The sequence below is a fragment of the Anolis sagrei genome, chromosome 2, assembly GCF_037176765.1.
Source record: "Anolis sagrei isolate rAnoSag1 chromosome 2, rAnoSag1.mat, whole genome shotgun sequence".
NCBI lineage: Eukaryota > Metazoa > Chordata > Lepidosauria > Squamata > Dactyloidae > Anolis > Anolis sagrei.
Window position 1 is genome coordinate 2080178 of NC_090022.1, and position 20169 is coordinate 2100346.

A 20169-nucleotide genomic window follows, 5' to 3' on the forward strand; every position below is an offset into this window, starting at 1 on the left:
TGGAGTCCAAAGACATAACTTTGGACTAATAATGTAACAACATGGGAATCTTTATTACATTTTGGACACTGTTATGCATGTGCAATCCAAAAAAAAAAAGGGGGGGGGTCTAAACTATGTTCGAAAGTAGGGGGCCCTGGCGCTTCGATTCTAAAGTCACTTCCGAATGTTTCCATAAAAAAATTCAAAACTTTCCAAACCTTCAGAAGTGATTCGTTAATGGCCGATGTGCATGCGCAATAGGGGGGAAAACGGCAGAATGTGGGGGGAACTTGAGGGGCTTCTCTCTCCCTCGTTTTTGAGCTATCCTGATGAAACAGTGGCACAACACATCCTCCGCTGTTAGCATACCAAATTTCAGAATGTTTAGATGATACGCTGAATTTTAGGAATTTAAAAAAAGAATTTAGGAAATACATTAAAAACAAAAGAGCAACCTCCTTGAATTGTTTAGGGAATGACATAAGGTAACGGGATCCGTCCCCCCAACTTCCAGGCATATTCATACATCTACCCATTTATGGTAATTTTGCAACGTTCTTCTCTCATATTAACCAAAAGAAGAAACCAATTGTCAACCAATTCCTCATTTTCATAGATTCCTACAGTTGGAGGAAAACCCCAAGGACCATCTGGTCCAACTTCCTTCTTCCTGGCAGAAGGGGGCACCACCACAACCTCTGACAGTTGGCCAACTGGCCATGGACTAGGGAATGATGGGAGTTATAGCACTTGGAACCCGTTTGGATGTCAAAAACACCCGAATTTACTTCCGGCATCTGAAAGATCCCAATGAAAACAGACATGCTTAGTTAATATATAACTGATCAGAAGTGACAAGTACATTTTAAAGTGGTGGCAGATATTCAATGCACATTGTCCTTGTTTCTTTCTGAATCTTCAGCAGGGATTCCCAAACTGGATTCCTTCAGGATTTCTTGGACTCCAACACCCAAAAGCCTCAGCTGCCTTGGTCCAAGATCAGGGATTTTGGGACACGGAGTCCCCAGGAGGTGGAAGGCCAGGCCTTGGGAAGGGGGGCTCCTGAGATGGGACAATGCTTCCATGGCAGAACAGCTCTTCCCACCAGGAAATGCTTCCTACAGTTTAGGTGGAAGGTTCTTTCCTGCAACGTGAATCAGTTGTGTCATATCTTAGTCTCCAGAGCAGCAGGAACAACTGGCCCTTTTCTCCTCAATGGGACATCCTTCCAAATATTGGCTCTCCTGTCCTCTCGGCCTTTTTCCTCCTCCAAACTAAACATCCCCAGCTCCCTCAGCCATTCCCTATCGCCCTTCTCTGGAGAGATTCTAGCGTCCCAAAATCTTGCTGGAATGGTGCTGCCCAGAACAGAACGCAGGGTGATTCCAGGGGAGGCCTGATCCACGTCTAGAAGAGAGTCCACGAAAACGTCCACTAAAACCCTCACGCTCCCATTGGGACAGCCTAAAATCACACTGGCTTTTTAAACTGATGTAGCACACCTTATTTTTTAAAAAAAGACAATTTTTATCCAAAGACAAAAACCAAAAACAAAGCATGTTGATACAAATTACAAATTTGGTCTTTAATGTTCTTTACACAAATTATAATTTTGGTACTTTTATTTAAAAGTCCTACATTCTTTGTCTTCCATTCTCTGCAGTTAGGGAGATGTGCTGTGTCTCCTCATGGACCCTTGGCCATTAAACAGTACAAAACAACCAGTATCTATGGATCAATGTCTTAAGTTGTTCAATCACTCAATCAATTATAACACTGAATTACACAATGCATATATTACATACAATAAGATTATTATTGTCTCAACACCATGGGCAAAATCTATATAAACATCAATTATTCAATCAAGAAAAACATCTATAACAAACATTAAGCAATAAGTTCTCATTCGCAACATGCTGTGAGTTCTCAACCAGAAGACAGTCCAGAATCTATAATCAACTATTCCGAATACAACGAAGTCCAGAAAAGGGTGACAGGTACATGGCTGGAGCCCAAAATTCTAACCGAGGGGCAACAGAGCCAAGACGTGAGACGAGGGTATGAAGAGATGAGCTTCTCTGCTACAAAAGAGCTCTTCTTTTTCAGAACCCTTTTCTCCAGAGATCTCAGCTGCTGCTCCTTTCAGCAAACCTTCACAGATGATCCTAGAAGCCTGGGATGGGTTTCTTATGGAGGAGGCGAGGGGAACCCCTTCGGAGCTTGCTGCAATACGGAGAAAAATCCCCTTCTGAGTGAAACCTGCTCCCAGTAGCCCCCGACCAAGGCCACACAAACTAGTCCATGGTAGAGAGAGAGAGAGAGAGAAAGAGAGAGAGAGAGCCAGGTGCCGGCCTTCCTCTTTCCTTCCAATATTTTTTGAAAGAGAGCTCAGAAACTGAAAGGCAGGTCTCCTCTAGCGGCGCATGAGTTCTGGGATGTTTATTGTATGCTGAACATCCTCTAAAGCTCTTCCCACATCCCGTGCATTTATACGGCTTCTCTACTATGTGGCGCCTTTGAAAGCAATGTAGATAGATTTGGAAGGAATCGAGACAGTTACTCTGACTGAAACTTTCTCCACATTCTATGTACTTCTATGGCTTCTGTACTGGGTGAGTCATTTGGTGGGAACGTAGATTGCCACTCTGACTGAAGCTTTCTCCACATTCCATACATTTATATGGCTTCTCCCCTGTGTGGATCCTTTGATGGGACCGTGGATTGCTACTGTCACTGAAGCTCTTTCCACATTCTATACATTTATATGGCTTCTCCCCTGTGTGGATCCTTTGATGGGAACGTAGATGGCCACTCTGACTGAAGCTTTCTCCACATTCCATGCATATATGTGGCTTCTCCCCTGTGTGGATCCTTTGATGGGACCGTAGATTGCTACTGTCACTGAAGCTCTTTCCACATTCTATACATTTATATGGCTTCTCCCCTGTGTGGATCCTTTGATGGGAACGTAGAGTGCTACTGTCACTGAAGCTCTTTCCACATTCTATACATTTATATGGCTTCTCCCCTGTGTGGATCCTTTGATGGGAACGTAGAGTGCTACTGTCACTGAAGCTCTTTCCACATTCCATACATTTATATGGCTTCTTCCCTGTGTGGATCCTTTGATGGGAACGTAGAGTGCTACTCTCACTGAAGCTCTTTCCACATTCCATACATTTATATGGCTTCTCCCCTGTGTGTGTCCTTTGATGGGAACGTAGATGGCCACTCTCACTGAAGCTCTTTCCACATTCCACGCATTGATATGGCTTCTCCCCTGTGTGGATCCTTTGATGGGACTGTAGATGGCCACTCTGACTGAAGCTTTCTCCACATTCCATGCATTTATATGGCTTCTCCCCTGTGTGGATTCTTTGATGGGAACGTAGATGGCCACTCTGACTGAAGCTTTCTCCACATTCCATGCATATATGTGGCTTCTCCCCTGTGTGGATCCTTTGATGGGAACATAGATGGCTACTCTGACTGAAGCTTTCTCCACATTCCATACATTGATATGGCTTCTCCCCTGTGTGGGTCCTTTGATGGGAACGTAGACTGCCACTCTCACTGAAGCATTTTACACATTCCATGCATTTATATGGCTTCTCCCCTGTGTGGGTCCGTTCATGTACAGTAAGATTACTTTTCCTATCAAATTGTTTTCCACACTCCATACACTGATGTAACTTCTCCCCTGTGTCTGATCTAGGATAGGGAGGTAGAGTGCTTGCCATTCTTTCACATTTATAATTCAAATATGATGCCAGGGGTTCACAGATATAACCTCCTGAACAGCAGTTTTTGTATTGCTGTAGCCTTCTGCTTGGTTTCCCAAGCCTCTCTTTTTACAGCAAAATCTTATTTCCTCCCTTAACTGCACAGGAATGTAGCTTCAAATATATTTTTCTAATACTTATTTTTTCTTGTTGTCATTGCTGTGTATCTTGAAGTCACTTTGAACTGACAGCACTCCTCAGGCAAAGATCTCACAAGGCGTTCTTTGCAGAACTTGTTCCGAAGTTACCTGCCAGAGAAATGAGAGTGAAATCTCTTCAGGAATTGAACAGAGAAAGATCTCATGGAACACAAAGAGTCTATTGCTGTAGCAAACCAAGAGGAAGAGGGAAGCTGCCCAGTGCCAGGTGACAAATACTTTAACACTTGCCCAACAACGAACAATCCTTCCTCAGGTACAAAGGGGACGGGGCCCCAAGATTCTCCGTGTGCGATTTCTTACACTGCAAGGTGTTCGGGGGGGGGGGGGGCTTTCTCATTCTCAGCCAGGGGGGTCCTGGGCCTCTCTCAACTACAAACTCTATTTATTTATTTTATTTCTTTCCGTTACTTTTACCCCGCCTTTCTCACCCCCGGAGGGGGACTCAAGGCGCCTTACAAGGGAGGCACAATTAGATGCCTTTATCAGTATACAAAGAAATAAAACAAAATTTAAACAGTTAACCGATTAAAAAACCGATTAAAAACATCAATGCCATCAAAACATAGCACCATCAGAAAACAATCTCAAGTTCAGCGTTCCAAGATTCCGTAGATCCGTTCTATTCAGTCAGTTCTTGTCCATCCTCCAGGTCCTTCCTTTAGCTGCCAGAGTGTCCAAATGCCTGATCCCATATCCAGGTCTTCACTTTTTTCCTAAATGATAGGAGGGAAGTCGCCGATCTAATCTCCCCGGGGAGTGAGTTCCATAGGCGGGGGGCCACCACCGAGAAGGCCCTGCTCCTCGTCCCCGCCAGTCTCACTTGTGATAAAGGCGGGGTCGAGAGCAGGGCCTCCCCAGAGGATCTTAAACTCCGAGGTGGGACGTAAAGGGAGATCTGTTCGGACAGATACACTGGGCCGGAACCGTATAGGGTTTTGGAGGTCAAAACCAACACTTTGAATTGTGCTCGGAATTGGATCGGCAGCCAGTGGAACTGACACACCAGGGGGGTGGTATGCTCCCTGTATGCCGCTCCGGTGAGCAACCTGGCTGCCTCCCACTGGACTAGTTGGAGTTTCCGAGCAGTCTTCAAAGGCAACCCCACGTAGAGTGCGTTGCAGTAATCCAATCGGGATGGAACAAGAGCGTGGACCACCGTGGCCAGATCCGACTTCCCAAGGTACGGGCGCAGCTGGCGCACAAGTTTTAATTCTGCCAAAGCTCTCCCGGCCACCGCCGAGACCTGGGGCTCCAGGATCCCTCCCAAGCTGCGAACCTGCGTCTTCAGGGGGAGTGGGACCCCGTCTAACACAGGCTGTAACCCTGGGCCCTGTTCGGAAATAGGCTGCAGGAAATAGGCTCAGGATTTCCAAGGGGAAGCACGCTCTTCTCCTCTCTGGAAGGCCAGACTCATAACATTTCTGAGGCTGCCGGGATGCTTCCTCCGCGTGGCTTCTTGAGCCTTCTCCTTTGGAGTCCACCCTCCCCTCCTGTCTTGGCAGGCCCCTCATTTCCATGTGACATTGCTTTTATCTGCCCCATCTCTTTTTTATATATGCTTTTCTTTAAAAAGGGAAAAAGGAAAAAAAGAAAAATAAGGGGGGGGGGGGGGAGATAGGTGAACTGTGGTCTCTTCCAGTCCAGTCACAAAGAAAGCTAATATAATACGCTTCCCCCTCTAGACCTCTCCATATTTACTCTTTTCTCATATCATGTGTTCTTTTTCAATGGTTACTCCGGAAATCTACTCCTCACCTCTTATGTCCCTTAACAATACTTTAAGAACTCGTGTAAATAGAAGAGGTGGGAGTGGGCGTCCCTGCCTCGTCCCCTTTTGAATTTCACGTGGCTTCCTTTCCATTTACAATCCCTTGTGCCGTCTGCCTTTTTTTGACCAGGGACCTCTTGACCAGGGACCGCTCTCCAACATTCGTACCAAAAGGATTACAAATCAGTTTTTGGTCAACATTAGATTCGGTTTGGATATTTGGGGTGTTGATTCAGAAAATTGTATTGTAGAGAACACATCAGCTCTAGTTTCTGATACAGAACATATGCCACCCAGTAGTCGCCATCTGCTTGTCACGAGAAACGTAATGTGCAGATTCAATAGGATATATGGTGTGAATGGAACCGAATGTAAGAATGAATGAGAGTTAATAATTTTGGAGACAACATTCAAAAAGATTAAGGCCCGCAATGACTAAATCATTAACTACCTGCTGGCTGGATTATAATGAAAAACTGCTAATGGGAACTGAAAAAGCAAGCGGTGATAAGAACTGTGACAATGATAAGAGATTTTTTTACGATGTTAAGAATGAAGTCAACACATGGCTAGCATCTCCCGAAGGACTCGATGCGGCTGACAAAGGCCAAGGCCTCAACACAATAACAACAAACACTAACAATGCAGCAAATTAAAAACATAAGCAATAACACAACAAAACATTACACTATGACACAATAAAACCAGGGCCGGGCCAATGATGGGTACACAAATAGATTGGGAGCTCACTCCGACCCGGGCTGGCTTCAAACTCATGACCTTTCGAACTCATGACCAGTCAGCTGCGCCACAGTCCCGATGCTCTAAATGACCTTGCAGCTTCAAAGCCTGGCTGCTTCTTGCCTGGGCAAATCCTTTGTTGGGAGGTGTTAACTGGCCCTAACTGTTTCCTGTCTGGAATTCCCCTGTTTTCCGAGTGTTCCTGTTTATTTACTGTCCTGATTTTAGAGTTTTTAAACCTTAAGTTTTGATTCTTTAACTGGCGTGTTTAATTTACTGTTTTAATGTATTTGTTGACTGTTTATATGGTGATAGCGTCATAAAGTGCCCCCCTGAGCCCCCCCCCCTCCCTCAGGGGGAGAAGGGCGGGCTAGAAGTGTATGAAAGAAATAATATGTATGTGTTTGACTAAGTTTCTGTGGGAAAATGGTGCAAAAAGGCAGCGTGTGAGGAGGGAGAATGAAGCCCCCCTGCAGCAGAGTCCTGACTTCTTAATCAGAGGCTAAATGGCCACCTATCAGGAGTGCCTTGATTGTGTTTGTCTTTTATAGCAGGAAGTGCTGTACTGGATGGCCTTTGGAGGTCCCTTCCTACCCTAGGATTCTATTATTATTATTATTATTATTATTGAGCAGAGAGCGAATGTCCATCTGTCAGGAGTGCTTTGATTGTGGGGCAGGATTGGATGGCCCTTGGAGGTCCCTTCCTACCCTAGGATTCTATTATTATTATTATTATTATTATTATTAAGCAGAGAGTGAATGTCCATCTGTCAGGAGTGCTTTGATTGTGGGGCAGGATTGGATGGCCCTTGGAGGTCCCTTCCTACCCTAGGATTCTATTATTATTATTATTATTATTATTATTATTATTATTAAGCAGAGAGTGAACGTCCATCTGTCAGGAGTGCTTTGATTGTGGGGCAGGATTGGATGGCCCTTGGAGGTCCCTTCCTACCCTAGGATTCTATTACTATTATTATTATTATTATTATTATTATTATTATTAAGCAGAGAGTGAATGTCCATCTGTCAGGAGTGCTTGTGGGGAGGATTGGATGGCCCTTGGAGGTCCCTTCCTACCCTAGGATTCTATTATTATTATTATTATTATTATTATTATTATTATTAAGCAGAGAGTGAATGTCCATCTGTCAGGAGTGCTTTGATTGTGGGACAGGATTGGATGGCCCTTGGAGGTCCCTTCCTACCCTAGGATTCTATCATTATTATTATTATTATTAAGCAGAGAGTGAATGTCCCTCTGTCAGGAGTGCTTTGATTGTGGGGAGGATTGGATGGCCCTTGGAGGTCCCTTCCTACCCTAGGATTCTATTATTATTATTATTATTATTATTACTATTATTATTAAGCAGAGAGTGAATGTCCCTCTGTCAGGAGTGCTTTGATTGTGGGGCAGGATTGGATGGCCCTTGGAGGTCCCTTCCTACCCTAGGATTCTATCACTTTATTACTGTTATTATTAAGCAGAGAGTGAATGCCCATCTGTCAGGAGTGCTTTGATTGTGAGGCAGGATTGGATGGCCCTTGGAGGTCCCTTCCTACCCTAGGATTCTATCACTTTATTACTGTTATTATTAAGCAGAGAGTGAATGCCCATCTGTCAGGAGTGCTTTGATTGTGGGGCAGGATTGGATGGCCCTTGGAGGTCCCTTCCTACCCTAGGATTCTATCACTTTATTACTGTTATTATTAAGCAGAGAGTGAATGTCCCTCTGTCAGGAGTGCTTTGATTGTGGGGCAGGATTGGATGGCCCTTGGAGGTCCCTTCCTACCCTAGGATTCTATCACTTTATTACTGTTATTATTAAGCAGAGAGTGAATGCCCATCTGTCAGGAGTGCTTTGATTGTGAGGCAGGATTGGATGGCCCTTGGAGGTCCCTTCCTACCCTAGGATTCTATCACTTTATTACTGTTATTATTAAGCAGAGAGTGAATGTCCATCTGTCAGGAGTGCCTTGATTGTGGGGCAGGATTGGATGGCCCTTGGAGGTCCCTTCCTACCCTAGGATTCTATCACTTTATTACTATTATTATTAAGCAGAGAGTGAATGCCCATCTGTCAGGAGTGCTTTGATTGTGGGGCAGGATTGGATGGCCCTTGGAGGTCCCTTCCTACCCTAGGATTCTATCACTTTATTACTGTTATTATTAAGCAGAGAGTGAATGCCCATCTGTCAGGAGTGCTTTGATTGTGAGGCAGGATTGGATGGCCCTTGGAGGTCCCTTCCTACCCTAGGATTCTATCACTTTATTACTGTTATTATTAAGCAGAGAGTGAATGTCCATCTGTCAGGAGTGCCTTGATTGTGGGGCAGGATTGGATGGCCCTTGGAGGTCCCTTCCTACCCTAGGATTCTATCACTTTATTACTATTATTATTAAGCAGAGAGTGAATGCCCATCTGTCAGGAGTGCTTTGATTGTGAGGCAGGATTGGATGGCCCTTGGAGGTCCCTTCCTACCCTAGGATTCTATCACTTTATTACTGTTATTATTAAGCAGAGAGTGAATGCCCATCTGTCAGGAGTGCTTTGATTGTGAGGCAGGATTGGATGGCCCTTGGAGGTCCCTTCCTACCCTAGGATTCTATCACTTTATTACTATTATTATTAAGCAGAGAGTGAATGCCCATCTGTCAGGAGTGCTTTGATTGTGGGGCAGGATTGGATGGCCCTTGGAGCTCCCTTCCTACCCTAGGATTCTATCACTCTTCTTACTATTCTTACTCTTCTTCTTCTTCTGAAGCAGAGAGGGATGAAGTGAGGAATGAGGTCAAGAAGCGGGGAGGGAGGGAGGGAGGGAGGGAAAGAGGTGCCACTGGCGAGGGGCCAGGGCCGGACTCCTCAGCACAGGCCTCAGGCCTCCCTCTCTGGGGCCGCCTCCTCCTCCTCCTCCTCCTCCTCCTCGACGTCGTTGGGCCGGGCCTGAGGGAAGAAGGAAGGCCGGGAGGAGGCCCGTCCACGAGCAGGCCGCCGCCGAGGAATCTCCGCCTCCCACTCCGCCTGGCTGCCTCTCCCTCGGCTAGGCCCCACCGGAAGTGCCACCTCACTTCCGTCCCCCGCGGAAGCCTCCCCCCCTCTGTCTCCAACCGCCTGGCCGTGACGTCACCCAGAAGCCCTACTTCCGCCCGGCGCTGTCATGGCGGGAGGAGGAGGCGTGCGACCAAAGAGGGGCGGGGCTTGGCCTTAAAGGAGCCGCACTGCAGGAAGGAAGGAGGCTGGGAGGCAGAGCTAGGCTGCACTTCTCCTCTCCTTCCGGGCGTGGCAGGGAACACCAGGGAGGGAGGGAGGGAGGGAGGGAGGGAGGGAGGAAGGAAGGAAGGAAGGAAGGAAGGAAGGAAGGAAGGAAGGAAGGAAGGAAGGAAGGAAGGGGGCCAGCCGTGCTGGGGGGCCTAGCCGGGGAGGCCCAGGGCCCGGCCAGGCTGTGGGGGGACTTCAGGGAGGGAGTGAGGCTCCTCTCTCTCTCTCTCTCTCTCTCTGGGGAAGAAGGAAGCTCTCAGAGACACAAAAGGCATCCTTCTGTTCCTATCAGTTGTTTTCCGGGCTGCCTGGCCAGGATCCAGAAGCACTCTCTCCTGACATTCGCCCTCCATCACTCTCTGGCAGAAGGCATCCTCAGAGGTTGGGAGGGAGGCCTCTTGCAAACTGGGAGAGTGGAGTCTACATACATCCCTGTGGAGGGATGCCCAGCCTGGGAGAGAGGAAGAACTTGTCTGTTGGAGGCAAGCATGGATGTTTCCATTAGCATTAAATGGCCTTGCAGGTCCAAAGCCTGGCTGCTTCCTGCCTGGCTTACCACAGATATATCAGCTCCACTTGCTTGCTTTCCCACAGACCTCACCCATCTGAGGATGCCTGCCGTAGGTAGGTGTGGGCGAAAATCCTTCTGGAACACGGCCACGCAGCCCAGAAGACTCACAGCAACACAGAGATTCCGGCCATGGAAGCCTTCAACTACAAAATGCAGAGTATCAATGGTTGTTAGTGTGAAAACTCGGTGAATGCCAAACCCAGAGACTCCGTGGCCAGGACTGGGGTTTCCTCTGGATGAGAAGAGGCCTCTCCCTTTCCAGGAGACCTTCTCTCGTGGCCTGGCCAGGCTCTGAGTGCTCAGGAGGCGAGGAAGGGGATGCGGGGAGAGACCCAGGGCCCAGAGTTCCACTCTTTTGAAGTCCCTGAAAGCCTCGGGAGGAGATACCTGGCAAGGGAACCCCAAACCTTCCATAAATGTATTGAATTATATTTTGGGGCCTGCTGTATTCAGAGTGTCTCAAATGTATGGTGAAGGCCCCTGGTCCCCTTCCCTTCTATGTACATCCAACTCTGGGAACGGAGAGTCCTCTACCCTCAGTAAACATCCCTCTAGCGCTCTCCCAGCCTAGACATGGAATCCCTTTTGTGTGTGAGTGACAGATAGACAATCCCTTTATCAATTGGGCTGTTTTGCACTGTTTACCTGGCCAGGTGTGTCCAGAGTTCTAGGATTCCCACAGATGAAAAGGCTAAGCAAAGATGAATAAATGAGCCTTTCAAATGGGTAAGTGACCTTCTTGATGTGTAGCATGATCACATTTTGTGTTCTGTGCCTGGCACTGTTGTCTTCTTCGGAATTAGACATGAAGTCAACCAAGGAATCATCTGCACACCCACGCCATCTCCCTCCTGTTTTGCCCCCTCCGCAGGGTGTCCTCGCAACTGAATGGACCTTCAAACCCTCCAAGAATTGGCCGTTCTTCCTGCCATGGGAACCTCTCCTTCCCATTGTGATGCCAAAGGAGCCTCCACCAATCATGGTGCAGATCCTAGCTGGCTCATATCATAACCCATCAGGAGGGAGGCATGGAAGGTCTGAATAGCTGCGAAAGCGTATTGAAAGTCATGATTTTCTCTGTGAAGTTATGCTTGTACATCGAGTGGTATCCATTTTGTCCACATTGTGATGAACCTCTGTTGTTGGCCTTCAAACCTGAATAACTTTGTTCTCTATCCTGGCCGATCTGACTTATTGGAACCTCACCAGGTACCTAAGGTTATTGGGCGCTGTTTTAAGTATAAGTAATTGTTTTATATGTTCTTGTGGTTTTCTCTTTCATTGCATTGTTTGTTTATTCTTTGCGTTGTTCCAGGCACACTGTGCCGTATGTAAGCCACCCCGAGTCCCTTCCGGGAGATGGAGGCGGGGTACAAAAAAATTAGTTATTACTACGTATTGGCTATATGTGGTTTCTCCTGAAATCAATACAAAAGGAGAGGAAGTGGGGGTCCCAGGAAAAGACACCCCCTCCCCTCAGGAGGCCTAAGACCCAGAACAACCCAAATTCCCCAAATCTATAAACAACCAGGATCTCCCTTTACCTGGCCTCCCTCCAAGACCTTTGAAGTCTTCTTGTGGGGAAGGATTATGGGAGCTGGAGTCCAAAAAAGTAACTTTGGATTAATGATGTAAAAACACAGGACTCTTTATTACATTTTGGACATTGGGTTAATATATACTTGATCGACTGCTGCCATCAGAAGTGACCAGTAAAGGGTGAAGCGGTGGCAGATAATCAATGCATATTTTCCTTGTTTCGTTCTAAATCCTTGTCTCCATGGATGAACACAAACATATGCAATCCCATGAGGAAGAAAGCCTTTCACTGCAAGGACTTGGGAGACCTCTTTGTCTTGGACTACAACTCCCAGGGTCCTCCAACCCCCATTCCAGGACTTTTTGTAGCGTTTATTGGGAGTTGTAGTCCAAGACAGCCATTCCTGCCACTCTCTGGAGCAGTGATTCCCAAATGATTCCTCCAAGATTTCTTGGACTTCAACACACTTCAGCTGCCTTGGTCCTAGATGAGGGATTGTGGGACATGGAGTCCCCAGGAAGTGGAAGGCCAGGGCTTGGGAAGGGAGGCTCCTGAGAAGGGACAATGCTTCCAGGGCTGAACAGCTCTTCCCACCAGGAAATGCTTCCTAATGTTTAGGTGGAAGCTTCTTTCCTGTAGTGTGAATCAGTTGCTTTATATTTTAGTCTCCAGAGAGGCAGGAAGAACTTCCCCCTTTCTCCTCAATGGGACATCCTTCCAAATATTGGCTCTCTTGTTCCCTCGGCCTTCCCCCCCCCCTCCAAACTAAACATACCCGGCTCCCTCACCATTCCCTATCGCCTTTCTCTGGAGACATTCTAGCATCTCAACATCTTGCTTGAGTTGTGCAGCCCGGAACTGGACGCAGGGTCATTCCAGGGGAGATGAGAGCTGACTAAACTTACCCGGATCTAGACCTCACGCTCCCACTGGGACATACCCAGCTCTCTGGAGATATTCTAGCATCTTGAAATCTTGCTTGAATTGTGTGCCCAGACCAGAACACAGGGTGATTCCAGGGGAGGTCTGATCCAAATCTAGAAGAGAGTGGGCTCAAACTTTCCCAGATCTAGACCTCACCCTCCCATTGGGACAGCCTAGAATCACAATGGCTTCTTAAAGCTTATGTATCACACTTAAAAAAAACCCAGTATCTATTCATTGACAAAAAAGAAAAACAAAACAGAGTATGTTTATACAAATTATAATTTTGGTACATTTTTAAAGATACTACTTAACAAATATAAAGCGAAGAAGGAGACACACCTTGCACAATAAGAACAAAACTGACAACAACCTCTAGTCTATAAGCCTCTCTCTCACTATATGATTTTCATCTCTATTTCCTTTAAATGCTGTTCTATACTTCATCAATTTAGTTAATTTGTTCATCTCGACTGATGGATGTGAATCTTCATCAGCCGTTGTCACCATTCTTTTGTCTTCCATTCTCTGCAGTGAGGGAGATGTGCTGCGCATCCTAATGGACCCTTTGCCAAAGGTGGGGATTAAACAGTATAAAATAGAAAGCAAGAGATATCTATGTATCAATGTATAAGTGTTAAGCTGTTCAATAACTAAACCAATTATAACACTGAATTACACAATGCATATATTATATACAGTAAGATTATTATTGTCTCAACACCATGGGCAAAATCTATATAAACATCAATTATTCAATCAAGAAAAACATCCATAATAAACATTAAACAATAAGTTCTCATTCACAACATGCTGTGAGTTCTCAACAGTTCCTCGTTATCACTTCTTTGGAAAGTTAACACTTATTTGTAGATAGATTTGGAAGGAATCGAGATAGTTACTCTGCCTGAAACTTTCTCCACATTCTATGCACTTCTATGGCTTCTGTACTGTGTGAGTCATTTGGTGGGAACGAAGATTGCCACTCTGACTGAAGCTCTTTCCACATTCCATGCATTTATATGGCTTCGCCCCTGTGTGGATCCTTTGATGGAACCGTAGATGGCCACTCTGACTGAAGCTTTCTCCACATTCCATACATTTATGTGGCTTCTCCCCTGTGTGGATCCTTTGATGGGAACGTAGATGGTCACTCCGACTGAAGCTCTTTCCACATTCCATGCATTTATATGGCTTCGCCCCTGTGTGGATCCTTTGATGGAACCGTAGATGGCCACTCTGACTGAAGCTTTCTCCACATTCCATACATTTATGTGGCTTCTCCCCTGTGTGGATCCTTTGATGGGAATGTAGAGTGCTACTATGACTAAAGCTCTTTCCACATTCTATGCATTTATGTGGTTTCTCCCCTGTGTGGATCCTTTGATGGGAACGTAGATGGCCACTCTCTCTGAAGCTTTCTCCACATTCCATACATTCATATGGCTTCTCCCCTGTGTGGATCCTTTTATGGACACGCAGATGACTACTCTGACTGAAGCTTTCTCCACATTCCATGCATTTATATGGCTTCGCCCCTGTGTGGATCCTTTGATGGGAACGTAGATGGTCACTCCGACTGAAGCTCTTTCCACATTCCATTCATATATGTGGCTTCTCCCCTGTGTGGATCCTTTTATGGGAACGCAGATTGCCACTCTCACTGAAGCTCTTTCCACATTCCACGCATTTATGTGGCTTCTCCCCTGTGTGCATCCTTTGATGGGACTGTAGATGGCCACTCTCACTGAAGCTCTTTCCACATTCCACGCATTTATGTGGCTTCTCCCCTGTGTGCATCCTTTGATGGGACTGTAGAGTGCCACTCTGACTGAAGCTCTTTCCACATTCCATGCATTTATGTGGCTTCTCCCCTGTGTGGATCCTTTGATGGGAACGTAGAGTGTCACTCCGACTGAAGCATTTTCCACATTCCATACATTTATGTGGCTTCTCCCCTGTGTGGATCCTTTGATGGGAATGTAGAGTGGCACTCTGACTGAAGCTTTCTCCACATTCCATGCATATATGTGGCTTCTCCCCTGTGTGGATCCTTTGATGGGACCGTAGAGTGCCACTCCGACTGAAGCTTTCTCCACATTCCATGCATTGATATGGCTTCTCCCCTGTGTGGATCCTTTGATGGGAATATAGTTTGTCACTGCGACTGAAGCATTTTCCACATTCCATGCATTGATATGGCTTCTCCCCTGTGTGGATCCGTTCATGTATAGTAAGAGAACGTTTCCTATTAAATTGTTTTCCACACTCCGTACACTGATGTAACTTCTGCCCTGTGACAGATCGAGGATAGGGAGGTAGAGGGCTTGCCATTCTTTTACATTTATAATTCAAATATGATGCCAGATGGTCACAGATACAATCTCCTGAACAGCACAGTTTTTTTTATTGCTGTAGCCTTCTGCTCGCTTTCCCATAGCTTTTTTCAGCACAATCTTATCCCCCTCTCTTAATTCCACAGGTATGTAGTGTGAAATGTATTTTTCTAGAACTTATTTTGTCTTGTTGTCATTGCTGTGTATCTTGAGGTCACTTTGGACTTACTCCTCGGGCAAAGCTCTCACAAGGTGTTCTTCGCAGAACTTGATCAGAAGTTACCTGCCAAACAAATGAGAGGAAAATCTCTTCAGGAGTTGAACGGGGAAAGATGTCATGGAACATGAAAAAGAAGTCATAGAATCATAGAATCAAAGAGTTGGAAGAGACCTCATAGGCCATGCAGTCCAACCTCTTGCCAAGAAGCAGGAATATTGCATTCAAATCACCCCTGTAGGAAATCAGCCACAGTGCTGTAGGAAACCCAGGGGAAGAGGGAAGGTGCCCATTGCCTGACGACAAATACTTTGACACTTGCCCAATAATGATCAATCCTTCCTCAGGTACAGAGGGGACGGTGCCCAAAGTTTCTCTATGTGTGATTTCTTACACTGCAAGGTATTCAGGGAGGGGCCTTTCTCATTCTCAGCCAGGGGGGTCCTGGGCCTCTCTCAACTACAAACTCTTGAATCCTGCAGGGAACAGACATAGGATTTCAAAGGGGAAGCAGGCTCTTCTCCTCCTTGGAAGGCCAGGCGCTAACTTTTCTGAGGCTGCAGGGATTCTTCCTCCGCGTGGCTTTTTGAGCCTTTACCTGCTTGCTGGATTATAATTAAAACCTGCTAATGAGAACTGAAAAAGTAAACTGTGATAAGAACTGCGACAATAATAAGAGATTTTTTTTACAATGTTAAGAAGGAAGTCAACACAAGGCTAACACCAATCATGAAGAATCAACATCTGACCAGGAAACTGAGATGGAGCCAACATATTCCACGATGGAAGATAGAACATATGCCCTCCAGTAGTTGCCACCTGCTCGCCCACAGAAAGCCATACCTTATAATCTAGAGCTGATGTGGTTGATCTAATGCAATTTTCTGAATCAGCACCCCAAATAACCCCAAAAACAGCCCCAAAAACCACGACAGCAAGAAAAAAGGTTTTGGTTGGGCTGTTCTTATCCGTAGATTTCATTAACATTCGTGTTAAAAAAAAGAAGGGGAGGGATCTGCTTTCCCATTACAACTCTTCTGTTTGACAATGGGAGATCATCATAATAGTTCCTTTGGAGGACTCTCTCTCTCTCTCTCTCTCTCCTCCAACCACGCCAGGGAAGACCCCAGAAGGCGAGGGCAATGGTGCTGGCCTCCTTCCTTCCTTTCTCTCCTTCTCCAACAGCAGCACACAATTTTACCACCAAACGCAGCGCCCAGACACGCATCAAGGAACATGAAAGGCACTGCAGACTACTTCAACCAGAGAAGTCAGCCATAGCAGAGCACCTGATGAACCAGCCTGGACACAGCCTATTATTTGAGAACACAGAAATGCTGGACCACACCAACAACCACCATGTCAGACTACACAGAGAAGCCATTGAAAGACACAAACATGTGGACAATTTCAACAGAAAGGAAGAAACCATGAAAATGAACAAAATCTGGCTACCAGTATTAAAAAACTCTAAAATTACAGCAGTAAAACAGCAGAGAGGAAAAAACCAGGCACAGATTAACACCTTCCAGCAAGAGATTTTCCCAGGCTCAGGCAGGCCTTGAAATGCTAATGAAGGTGATCAACTGAAACATTCACACCTAACTGCAGCAGGGAAGAGCTCCTTGCCCCACCCCAGCCATTCCACAGATATATAAACCCATTGTCCTAGTTCCAACAGACCTCACTACTTCTGAGGATGCTTGCCACAGATGCAGGCGAAACGTCAGGAGAGAATGCCTCTAGAACATGGCTCTATAGCCCGAAAAAACCCACAAGATCCTAGTTTCTCATGGCTTTATTGTTTAGATCAGCAGGCTGGGCCACAGCCACGCCTGGCAGGGGGACGCCTAGTAGTAGTAGTAGTAATAATAATAATGTTTCTTTCTGGCCGGCCCCCCTCCTTAGGACTGGAGGCCTCCCTCCCTCTCTCCCTCCCTCCCTGCCTAGGCCAAAGGAGAAGCCGAGGAGGCCCCAGGCCAGGGAGGGAGGCAGGGAGGCAGGGAGGGCACGGCCTGCTGGGGAAGGAACGAAGGAAGGAAGGAAGGAAGGGAGCTCACCTCCGGCTCCGAAGAGGGAGAAAGCCCCCCTCCTGGCGGAATCCACGCGAGAGAGAGGGAGAGAGAGAGAGGCAGCTAGGCCTGCCTGGCCCCCCTTCCTTCCTTCCTTCCTTCTTTCCGGAAGTGAGCTCAGAGGGAAGCACGCCCCTCTCCCCTCCCCTCTCTTCCTGCCTCTCTGGGAAGCGGAGGCCTCCCTCTCGCTCTCCTCCCGCCCGGTCTCAAGATGGCGCCCGCAGAGACGGTGCTCCAAGGAGGGCGGGGCTTCCAGGAGGAGAAGAGTGGGCCTGCCAAGGGAGGGAGAGAGAGAGGGAGGCAGCCAGGCAGGCAACCAAGAAGGGGCTGAGGGAGATGGCTTCTCCTTCCTTCCTTCCTCCCTTCCTTCCTTTTTTCCTTCCTCCCTCCCTTTCCCCCTTTTTCCTTTCCCCCTCCTTCCTCCCTTTTTCCTCCCTCCCTTTTCCCTTCCTTCCTTTCCCCCCTTCTTTCCTTTTCCCTTCCTTCCTCCCTTTTTCTCCTTCTTTCCTTTTCCCATCCTTCCTCTTTTTCTCTTCCTTCCTTCCCTTTTTCCTTCCTTCCTCCCTTTTTTCCTTCCTCCCTTTTCCCTTCCTTTCTTTTTTCCCTCCCTTTTTTCCTTCTTTCCTTTTCCCTTCCTTCTTCCCTTTTTTCCTTCTTTCCTTTTCCCTCCCTCCCTCCCTTTTTTCCTTCCTCCCTCCCTCCCTCCCTCCCTCCCTTCCTTCCTTCAGTCCTCCTCCCCCCTCCTGGGACTCCATCACCCAGAATCCCCAACCTTGGCTCAAGGCAGCTGAGGCTTCTGGGAGTTGAAGTGAGCAAGGGGGAGGGCTGGGGCCCGGGAATCCCCGCTGCAGAGAGTGGAGGTAATACCCCTCTTGGACTACAACTCCCACCGTCCCTGCAGAAAGGCCTGGCACCAGGGCTGGGGATGCTGGGAGTTGGAGTCCCAGAGGAGGCGTCTCCCAAAGCCTGAAGGCAAAGCCCCTCTTCCTCATGGCATCCTCAATATACTGTCTATGTGTGTGGAAAGGAACAGGGATCGCCCGCCTGCCCTGGCTTGACCATATTCAGCTCACTTTGAATGGCAGCTCTTGGTCGAGGATGTCTTGACCCTGTTGGGAATGGGACCCAAGAGAGCCAATGCCCACAACCCTTATTGCTGCTGTTGGATTGTAGAGAAGTGTTCTGGATCCACATGGTCTTTGGCAGAGAGGACACACGTGCTGGTGGGTGGCCTTTGCTTCTTCCAGAATTGGACCCAGGGTCATTCCAGGTGAGGTCTAACCAAGGCAGGACAGAGAGGCACCATGGCTTCCCTCCATCCGAACACTAGACTCCGTTGGATGCAGCCCAGAATCCCATTGGCTTTTTCAGCTGCTGCATCACACGCTTGGCTCATGTTCGCCTTGAGAGCCCAGAGAGAGGAGAGATCTGTGGCCTGGAAGGAAAGGCAGGCGGAAGGGAGAATGGCAGAGAGGGGCGGGAGGATGGATCATGTCAGTTCCCTGTTAAGATCGAAATAAGAATGAAAGAGGGGAGGGGGAGATGACTGATAGAGGTGAGACCCCTCTTCCCATCATCAAGGCCAAAAGGGAGGTCACAAGATGGGAGGCTCTTCAAGCCTTCTCTAGGAATGTTTATCTATGATCCTGTTGCTTACTGTTTTCTGTCTGTATGTTCTGGTATGCAGCTTCCTTTACTCTATGCTTCCTGAGAAGTTATAAAATGAGCTGCAGACCACACGTTCTCTCTCTCTCTCTCTCTCTCTCTCTCTCTTTCTCTCTCTCTCTCCTTGTGACTATGTGACCTGGTGATAGCTGCTTTGTTACAAGAGAGATGCCCTGGCCGGATGGCACAGAGAATTATCTCAAACATATCTGAAAATGGACTGATACGTTTTGTACCTGTGTATGCTGAACACATGAAGGCTGTGAGTAAACCAATAATGATATATATTTTTTATCAAAGTCTACTTCATTTTGTCTCTTGAGAGCATGATGTAGAACAGTTTGTTTTATGGGGGAGTCTACATGTTTTTGGGCACAGAGGAAGACTTCTGAAGCTCCGCTGTTCTTATGCACTGGCAAATCTCTGTTTTCTTAACAAATCAGAGATATCAGGTTATTCAGTCTAACAACTGAAACCATTGCCTTGCATAATTAGATCTGGTTGTATACCAAAAGAGATGATTCTCCTCTATGTATGTACTGATGATTTTAACCTGTTAATTGTTTAATTGCTGTTCTGTATGTATGTATATTTGACATAGGCATCGAATTGTGCCTTCTTTGTAAGCCGCCCTGAGTCCCCCCTCGGGGGTGAGAAGGGCGGGGTAGAAGCAATCGAAATAAATAAATAAATAAAATAAAGGGGTTTTGGCTCTTCTCTGAAAGGCCAGCTTTTCTAAAAAGTTATGATCCCCAAAAGGTGTTTTTCCAAAAGGTTAGGAATGCCGTTTTCCAAAATGGGGAGGGTCCTTCTCTCTCCCCTTCCCTCCCTCCCTCTTCATCGCAAGAGACAACCATCCATGTTTATTCAGCTATCTATCTCTATATAATAATATAAGGGAAAGGAATGTATGCATGTGGTTCATGTCCTCTGATGGATCGGGAGTTGTGGTCCCCGAGAAATCAGTCTCCCGGGACCTGAAGGCAAAGGCTTTCTTTCTTCCTCGAGGCATCTAGAATATATGTTTGTCTCTTCATCCCTGGAGACAAGGATCGAGGATATATTAACCCAGTGTCCAAAATGCAGGAAGGTTTCATTGGTTTCATTGTTATATAAAGGGTTTATCTATATAAATAAAAATGTCA

The 20169-nt window shown here is 46.8% G+C and overlaps 2 protein-coding genes across 2 annotated transcripts; both read right to left on the reverse strand.

Annotated features, from left to right (window-relative positions):
* Positions 1-1542: 1542 nt before the first annotated feature.
* Positions 1543-4025, reverse strand: LOC132778533 (zinc finger protein ZFP2-like). The gene has a single exon (XM_067464936.1). The coding sequence runs from the start codon at positions 3723-3725 to the stop codon at positions 2580-2582; it is 1146 nt and encodes a 381-aa protein (XP_067321037.1). The 5' UTR covers positions 3726-4025; the 3' UTR covers positions 1543-2579.
* Positions 4026-12998: 8973 nt separating this feature from the next.
* On the reverse strand, positions 12999-17448 carry LOC137096238 (zinc finger protein 3-like). The gene is made up of 2 exons (XM_067464986.1): positions 17348-17448; positions 12999-15353 (listed from the first exon to the last, which is right to left on the reverse strand). Exon 2 carries the CDS (start codon positions 15066-15068, stop codon positions 14337-14339), a length of 732 nt encoding a protein of 243 aa, XP_067321087.1. The 5' UTR covers positions 15069-15353; positions 17348-17448; the 3' UTR covers positions 12999-14336.
* Positions 17449-20169: the final 2721 nt, after the last annotated feature.

What these genes read in the sequence shown, in the direction of transcription:
- LOC137096238 (XM_067464986.1), bottom strand. Translation starts at nt 15,068, where the DNA reads ATGGCAAGCCCTCTACCTCCCTATCCTCGATCTGTCACAGGGCAGAAG.
- LOC132778533 (XM_067464936.1), bottom strand. Translation starts at nt 3,725, where the DNA reads ATGGCAAGCACTCTACCTCCCTATCCTAGATCAGACACAGGGGAGAAG.